The sequence below is a fragment of the Salvelinus sp. IW2-2015 genome, linkage group LG33 (assembly GCF_002910315.2).
Source record: "Salvelinus sp. IW2-2015 linkage group LG33, ASM291031v2, whole genome shotgun sequence".
Classification (NCBI taxonomy): Eukaryota; Metazoa; Chordata; class Actinopteri; order Salmoniformes; family Salmonidae; genus Salvelinus; species Salvelinus sp. IW2-2015.
This window is the reverse complement of record NC_036872.1, coordinates 21,088,042-21,097,387: the sequence shown is the minus strand read 5'-3', so window position 1 is coordinate 21,097,387 and position 9,346 is coordinate 21,088,042. Positions and strand designations below refer to the sequence as shown.

The 9,346-nt window shown below is 42.1% G+C and overlaps 1 protein-coding gene across 3 annotated transcripts in view; it reads left to right on the top strand.

Moving 5' to 3' along the window:
• Window positions 1–277: 277 nt before the first annotated feature.
• Window positions 278–9,346, top strand: part of emid1 (EMI domain containing 1) — a 114,505-nt gene continuing 105,436 nt past the window's right edge. The window contains exons 1-2 of one of the 3 annotated variants that reach the window (XM_070437040.1): window positions 278–662; window positions 834–1,030. In XM_070437040.1, the coding sequence (XP_070293141.1) occupies window positions 843–1,030 (188 nt within the window). In that variant the 5' untranslated portion in view covers window positions 278–662; window positions 834–842. Of the gene's footprint in view, window positions 1,031–9,346 lie in introns of all 3 variants that reach the window. The other 2 variants (XM_023978481.2, XM_023978482.2) reach the window with 2 other exon arrangements.

Genomic DNA, 9,346 nt, shown 5'->3' with positions numbered 1-9,346 from the left:
AATAACAAATACTTAAATTTAACGTCATCAACACCACCATAATATTAAACTACAGTATGTGTATGTATGCATGTTTATTATCATCAGTTTATTATCATCAGAATGCATGATCCTACTCACTTCTTTATTTCACAATCATGTGCACATGAATCCCACTTGTACCATAGTAGAATTTCTAAACTAAATGATTACTGAGGAATATCAGTCACTCTGGGGTAGTTCAGTGTTGTGTTTAGTGTAATGACGTGATGACAGATGCGTAAAGCGAATCCGTGTTGTTGTAGGCATGCCTTGTCCGCGGTGAAAGGTTGAAACGGGGAACAGGCAGGGTAAAAGACTGCAGGCTCTGCTTTTAAAAGACTCACGTAGAGTATAAAACTATAGTTTCTTGCCCATTGTGAGACGCTCGACACGAGACAGGCTACATTACGCACAGGCGGGGGGAGGGAGAGTTGATATTGAAAAGAAAAGAGACTGACCAGTCACAATTCCAAGTTTACTTCGTCTGGTTTCTTCGGAACACTGCTGATAGATTTGGGCATGCGGGGAACTTTCGGCTAAGTCCGTGTTTTTGGTTTTTGTGCGACATCACGGGGTGTCATTGTTACCTTTCTTTTCGTGACATTTAAAAGGCATCCACTTTATTTTTTGATATTATAACGGTACGTGTAATTTACATATTTACATTTTATGTATTTGGTTGATGATGGAATGCGCTTCCTCTCGGTGACGCAAAAACCTGGACTTTAAGGCATATATATATTTCACTCACTAGCTCTGCTTTCCAGTCAGCCTGAGCTTTTTAGGAACTTTTCTGCCTGTGCTTTTTTGAGGCCGCGGAAATGGGAGCGTGTCAACGGGACGTTGTGTCCGCGCTTTGCCGAAAAAGTTTCCGTTGGATTGTGCTGCTGCTGTGGCTGACCTCTGCAGCTCATGCGACCTGGAGGACGGGGCTTTACAAATATTCAGCTGGGACCCAACTCAACAGAGAGTCGTCCGCAGCGTCTCAAACCTCTATTTATCAAAAAAGGTATGGATACATGCATGATCATTTATTGTTGTTTATCTTCTAATTTCGTGTATTAGAGGCTAATTATAACATTTCATGGAAATGTTGATGATACTGTAAGTAGGTTAGATCATCATAAGGCATAATAAAACAAACATGTCAAAGTCTCACTCAAAGGTTCTGTGTCCTTGAAGCATCCTTTCAGGTGAACTACCTGCTTTAGTGTGCGTACCATTCATAATACTATTCACAATGTGACACATTCATAGACTGTGCTACATTTAATGCCCCTAAATAAATACTCTATCCACAATTCATTTTAGTTGACTAAAATGCAATTATTTATTTTCCAATATACTTATAATTAACCTCCTATTGTTATSAATTCCATCCATCTCCTCAAAGTCCCCTTTTCTGCTTGTTTATACAACCAACAATGACAGAGCTTTCCCATCCCTATCCTATCCATCTAGCAGGTCTCATTGTCTTCTTCACACTGGGTCTTCCTTTTTCCTGTCCAAGCAGCACACTGTCCCATCCTCATTGTCTCTGCGTTCCTGCCTGGCCTGCCCACTGTCGCTCTGGGTGGCCTATTGCCTCCTGTCCTGTGAGAGAAGCGCTGTCTCTAAACTGTGCTCTAGTCTGTCCAGCAGCACCTCTCTCTTCTCTCCAACATCTGCTGCCGCTCAGCTGTCAGGAACCTCCTCACATCTGACCAGGCTCAGTCCTCAGTCCTTTGAGGCTCTTCCCCGTTCACATCCTTAACGACAGGCACAAACCACCAACTCAACCCTCTCATCTGGGGAGTTCTACAATGGGAATGGGTAGTGAATGGACAACACTGGTCTGTTTTATGTTATAATAAAGTGGATCTGCTGAATAAAGGTACTACTTATCATTCTTTGCACAAATATACAAATATTTTGTGTGAACTGATAAGATCTCTGTTTAGTACTCTCTGTCAGTGTTTTGTATTTCACCCTTTGTGTGTTCCTCCCCTGTGATCCTCAGAGGTGAGTGTTCCACATGACAACAGTGTTGTTGATGAGGGTGGTTCTGTGAGCAAAGCCCTCAGACTAAACACAGAGGGGGAAAACACCAGCTTCCCTTTTGAACAAGTTTTTCACAGAGCCCAGACAGCCAATGTGGATGTGATTAAGTTCCCCATCACACTAATATTTACGCTCTCAGGTTCTGAGTGGTGGGGGGCAGTGGGTGGAGGATCCTCCTGATGGGTGAAGTGTCCCTGGGAAGTGTCCAGATGGTGCAGAGAGATCCTGATTTTGGTCCGCTGGTGCTGGGTTCACTACCCCACCCTGAGCCTCTCTCTGTCATTCATGTGCCGTGGTTGGTGGACATGTTTACTAAGCACATGCAGCTGCAGCCCTAATGCATCTGGGCTTGGAAGAGGTGAAGTTTACAGTTTACTCGGCTGCTGTTTGAAGGTTACTTGGGCTAGGGGGGAAGGGAGGGAGGGAGCATGGAGGGTGGAGAGGGGGGTATTCTAGTGAGTCAGCCCTGGTCTGAGGATGGGATCAGTGGGTTTGACATGGCATTAGAGGAGCTGCATAACTAATCTCCCTCCACCTGCTGTCTGTCTAGGCTTCTTCATGTCGACAGGCATGTTTATGGTGTGTGTCAACAAGACCAGTGGGGGGCATTACCATTAGCTCTATGTAGGACAGAGGGCTGTCCTCTCCGCTCACATGGCCATAGTAGGAGCACTGTAACATTCCTAAAGGCCCAAGTCCTTTGTCCACATACAAGGCATTGAACAATGTCTTGACAACAGAGGTACTGAGAGAGATAAAAGTTGATTTTAACAAGGGAAGGGTGGTCAAGAGATAATGAGTATTGGTCAAGAGATAACAATGACTGAAATAAGTCTCCAGTCATACRTACCTAGTGCTAGATTCAGACCAGCAACCAGAACGACATACAAATGAAAAATTAAGAGAGACCTGGACCAAGACCGCAGCATGAACACTTCAGCAGTGGTGTAAAGCACATAAGTAAAAATACTTTAAAGTACTGCTTAAGTCGTTTTTGGGGGTATCTGTACTTGACTTTACTATTTATATTTTTGACAAATTTTACTTTACTACATTCCTAAAGAAAATGATGTACCTTTTACTCCATACATTTTCCCTAACACCCAAAAGTACTTGTTACATTTTGAATGCTTAGCAGGACAGTAAAATGGTCTATTTCACACACTTATCAAGAGAACATCTGGTCATCTACTGCCTCTGATCTGGCAGACTCAATAAACACAAATGCTTTGTTTTTTCATTATGTCTGAGTGTTGGAGTGTGCCCCTGGCTATCCATAAATTWAAAAAAWTGTGCCATATGGTTTTCTTAATATAAGGATTTTTAAATTATTCGTACTGTTTCTTTTACTTTTGATACATAAGTATATTTAAAACCAAATACTTTTTGACCTTTACTCAAGTAGTATTTTACAGGGTGACTTTCACATTTACATGATGTCACGTTCGTCTAATGAATAAACGGACCAAGGCGCAGCGTGCTCTGAGTTCCACATCTTTATTTCGTGAAACTTACAAAACAAAAAAAGAAACAAACAACGAACCGTAACATAAGAGGTGCAACATGCACTAACTCCAAACAAGATCCCACAAAACAGTGGGGAAATGGCTGCCTAAATATGATCCCCAATCAGAGACAACAATAAACAGCTGCCTCTGATTGGGAACCATACCAGGCCAACATAGACATACAATAACCTAGATAACCCACCCTAGTCACACCCCGACCTAACCAACATAGAGAATAAAAGMCTCTCTATGGTCAGAGCGTGACACATGAATCCTTTTCTATTAAGGTATCTTTACTTTTACTCAAGTATGACTATTGGGTACTTTTTCCACCACTACACGTCAGTATCACACAAACAAGTACATGACATACAATCAGGCAAAAATTACATCAATGCAATKAGCAGCATGTCAGTAACGAACATGTACACGACACAAGCCAGAAAAATATCAGAGTGCAATACGTCAAGCATCAGAGCTTGCAAAAAATCACATGGCTATTACATTTTTCCAAAATATTTTTAAGTAAACCACTACSCATTCTTACAATAGAGGCATTCTGACTAGTGACGGCCAGTGGCAAGTAGAAACACTAAAGTATCAAAGCCTTACAGTATCAAAAATAATCGTAGTAAATAACTATGCTTTCTTACAATAAGGCAATGCAACTAATGARATTGGGTAATAACTAGAAACAACTGCATGCCTCAACAACCTGTTCAATAGAAATAGTACCACCTACGTAAATGGAAGGGATTAACCGTACTTGAGTGAGCTCTTGACTTGTACCATCCCTCTGTTGAGTAGCCAGCCCAATGCAGCAGTTTTTTCAACCTTGGGCTTAATGAGGGCTATTGGAGCCAAGCAGAGGGAAGGGTTAAGACAGCAGCTATTTCCTGTGCTGCCTGAGGAGGGGAAGTCATGGTCTGACTGCCAAACAGCCTACTCCCTGTGGGACCTCTAGAACCTGACCCATCACCACCTCCACTCAGCCTCACCACGCATTCTCCTGAACCACCCCCAACAGGGAAGCTGACAGTTCACACACACACACACACCACACACACCACACACACACACACACACACACACACACACACACACACACACACACACACACACACACACACACACACACACACACACACACACACACACACACACACAGCAGTCTGACACAGTGAGCCTGAATGGACCCATCCTGTTGTCTTGGCCACAGCTGGGCTGGATGAGGATGGGTCCATTCAGGCTCACTGTGTCAGACTGCTGTGTGATACCCACTTGTCTTCCAAAACCCCTTCAAGGCCTTGCTCTGGTACTTTGATGGTGTCTAGGTGTTTTCATTGAGAGTTCACTGACCCAGAGCAGGGACGTTTATCCAGTATGGAGAGCCCTTTGGCCGGCTCTGCTTGGCCCCCTCCTCTCATTCACCTTGGCCTGACTGGCCCCTGACATGTCATTTGAACCTGATTGAACCAGCAGCACAATAGGCCACCGCTAATGTCCCCAATTAAACTCTCTCATTCAACACCTCCTCTACACCACTGCAGTATTTCAATCCACAGAGCATGAAACTCACTATACTACTATTACTTATCTCATCTTTACTTTTCTTCTTTTGCGTTTCTCTATCTCTATTAGTGTAGTTTTCTAATAGAAAATACCCTTCTTATCTAACTCTGTGGTATATTCTCTCATATCCTTGATAAAAAATCAGTCCTTCTAACTTTCCCTCTATCTTTGTGCAGAATCATGTATTTCATTTGTCGACTAGATAGTCTAGAAGCTCGCTCTCATTCTCTCCAGCTCGTTCTCTCCAGTATCAAAAGTAAAAGTAATTGCTAAAATATACTTAAGTATCAAAAGTAAAAGTGAAAATAATTTCAAATTCTTTATATTAAGCAAACCAGACAGCCTAATTTTCTTGTTTTTTATTTATTTACGGATAGCCAGGTGCACGCTCCAACACTCAGACATCATTTACAAACGAAGCATGTGTTTAGTGKGTCCATCAGATAAGAGGCTGCAGGGATGACCAGGTATGTTCTTTTGATAAGTGTGAATTAGACCATTATCAATGTCCTGCTAAGTATTTGTGGGTACTTTTGGGTGTAAGGGAATAAATATACATTKATTTCTTTAGGAATGTAGTGAAGTAAAAGTAAAAGTTGTAAAAGTTAAAGTTGAAATATAAATAGAAAGTACAGGTACCCCAAAAATCTACTTAAGTAGTACTTTCAAGTATTTTTACTGAAGCACTTTACACCACTGTTAATGTCACTGAATGTCTCTCTCCTTTGTTGCACCACATTTATCTCTGGCCTCTTACCTGTGCCTTTGGACKCACAGTGCATCCTAATTGGTCTATCCTCTAACCCCTTGTCTGTCCTACTGGGGGCTTCCTTTGTGACCTCTATGGTAAAATGACCTCTGCCTCCTCCTCTCCTCTTCTCCTCCTCCTCTCCTCTCGTCTGGCTGTCTGCCAAATCTGTCTAATGTCGTTTGTTCTCCACAAGGGCTTTTCCCACAGCCAGAAATCTAGAGAAATTCTGTGAGATTTTTATCATACTAAATTTCATATTTTTTTGCATTCTACCCTCCTCACACAGCATAGGGGTGGAGAAAGAGGGGACGAAGAGGGGCTGGGATTCTTCAACTTTGTCCCAAAGGCAGAGAGTTATTGAGAGGGAGAGGGACTGAAACAGGAAGCTCAGTGGGGAACGCACCTGGACGTTATTCACCCTAACCTGGCCTTCTTCTGTACTCTGTGAGCCTGCCTGCCTCAACTACTCTTTCTTTCTCTCTGCATCTGAGGGCTCTGGGGTTGTTCCTCTCTTTATCTCTCTCACTCTCTCTGTTGTTGTTCGTCTCTTTCCAATGTCTCTCTTAAAGCTTAAAGTGCTATTACCTAACTATATATGGTCTTGAAGGATCCTCCTTGTGTTAACAGTCCCCAGCCACACTGCAGTGAGGGGACAACAGCAGCAAATCTCTTTTTGAAGAGTAGAATCTTGTCATCAGCAGCACGCTCCCCCCCTCTATTTTACTGTCTTGGCGAGATCTTTCTCTCCCTTATGGATTTCTATTTTCTTTCTCCTTCTAAACATTGGCTGTGATCTGTTTGAGTGCTCATGGTGCTTTGTGATTTACTTGGTTTTGGCCCAGCATCAGGAGTAAAGGAGGGAGGCAGGGAGGGAGGCTGGCAGGAAGGGAGGGAGGGAGTGTGGGGTGTTTGCAGAGAGACCTGATACCCACTGTGGGCCTGCCTGCCTGCCTGCCTGGTGCCAGTGCCAGTTAAACACCTTGTACCCTTGGGAACAGCTCAACGCTGTACAAGGTTTGCACTAGAGGTCTTCACGGGTCKAAAAAGTTGGACCTGTTTCGAAATAGATCTGTAGCTTTCCCACCTGACCTAATGTGCATAAATATACTGTATATATTTTTAAACATAGACCCGATCCGAATGGACCCAAGGACAGTCAGACCWGTTCCGAAAAAGGCCCATTGGAAAAACAGACCCAAACAGACACGTGCCGGTTCGGATCCAAGAGAGCAGTATCCACATTGGATGTAGTGATCCTAATATAATAGCKATATCTAGAAAAACCAAAGTTCCAAASACTGGATCTAAAATTGTGTATAAACAATCAAACAAGAGATTTTGCAATGATTCCTATATCGAAGATGTGAAAGATATTTGTTGTTCTTATGTGTGTAATAAGGAACAGCCAAATCCGGTTACTGATAGGCATGCATCCATCAAGAAACTGACTTTTCGAACTGCCAAATCCCCATGGATAGATGATGAATTGAAAAACTGTATGGCTGAGAGGGATGAGGCAAAGGGAATAGCAAATAAGTCTGACAACACAGCAGACTGGCAAACACACAGTAAATTGAGAAATCACCTAACTAAACTAAACAAAAAGAAGAAGAAACTATACTATGGAACAAAAATAAATGATATAAAGAATGATAGTAAAATCTATGGAGTACTTTAAATGAAATTCTAGGCAAAAAGAAAGCTTTGCTCCATCCTTCATTGAGGTAGATGTCTTGTTCATAACAAAAGTCTTTGATATTACCAAACTAGTAACATTTTTGCTGACACGATTAGTAAACTTAGGTATGACATGCAAACAATAAATGCTGAGTCTTCATATTCATGCATAAAGGACCAAATAATGAAAGACCAGCGCTGTAGTTTGAAGTTCCACAAAGTGGGTGTGGAAGAGGTGAAAACATTGCTGCTGTCTATAAATAAGTACAAACCACCTGGTACCGACAACCTGGATGGTAAATTGCTAAAGTTGGTAGCGGAATACATTGTGACTACATATAGTGTTTATGTACTGATGATATGTAGGCTATGTTTGATGTTTTAAATGTATGTATTTCAGTCCTGGACTAATACTATTTTGTACTATGTATTGTGTCATGTTTCATGTGGACCCCAGGAAGAGTAGCTGATGCTTTTGCAGCGGCTGATGGGGATCCTTATAAATACCAAATATCCGTTAATATCCGAGAGTAGAAAGAGAGAATGTGAAAGAAATCTCCCACCGGACGCTGCCAGCGCCATCAATAAACGACTGAAAATGGCCAAATGATCCACAGTTACTTGTCCTTAAAACCTGCCTAAAACAAATTACAAAAAAATATTTGTTGTGTTTCGTTGTGTAGGATATTCAAAACTTTATAGCCTATTGTTTTATTGATTTTTACTTTCCTAAAACAATAATTGTCCACCTCACGGTTCAGCTGTCAGAGATTTGAGCACTAAATGCATCAGGGCATTGCATGCAGATAGGCCTATAGGCTTAGGCATAAACTGTATGATATTAATATTTAAAATATAATGGAAGAGAAGCTTAGGCCCTAGAGAGACCGAGAGAAAGATAGAGAAATGCRGGCGCCATGTTCCTGACACCAACATGCATTTATASTTGTCAGATAGGCTACTATTGCTATAGAGATATAGGCGTACAGAAGGATACGCATTATTTTTTAGATTAAACTCTGGTAGGCCTAAAACCTTCTTCCTCACCTCAAGTTCAACTGTCGGAGTCAGTTGAAACACTGGTGCACATTGCCTTCATAGGCCTGCAGTAGTTAAACCTAATAATAGCCATACCACACCAAACCTTCACAAAAGTTTCTTAACTTTATTAGTGTAATACCAAAAGTAGACTTCAGTCAAGTCATAGAAGCAAGTTATTATATTGCAGCATTAAATTAAGTTTTGCATCTCGCCCTCTTTGGTTTTTCCTTTTTCTGGTTTGAGTGTGAGTAGCCCCAGGCCTACCAATAATTCTGTTATATTGCAGGAACATAACATGAACATAACATAAACATAACATGAACAAAGAAAATGACATTAGACAGGTGCACCTTGTGCTGGGGACAATAAAAGTCCACTAGAATGTGCAGTTTTGTCACACAACACAATGCCACAAGTTTTGAGGGAGAGGGCAATTGGCATCCTGACGGCAGAAATGTCCACCAGAGCTGTTGCCAGAGAATTTTATGTTCATTACGCTACCATAAGCCACCTCCAACATCGTTTTAGATAYCTTTTTTGTGTGCGTGATATCCAATTGGTAGTTACGAACTTGTCTCATTGCTGCAACTCCCCAACGGACTCGGGAGAGGCGAAGGTCGAGAGTCATGCGTCCTCCGGAAACATGACCTGCCAAGCCGCGCTGCTTCTTAACACACTGCTCGCTTAACCCGAAAGCCAGCCGCACCAATGTGTCYGAGGAAACACCGTCCAACTG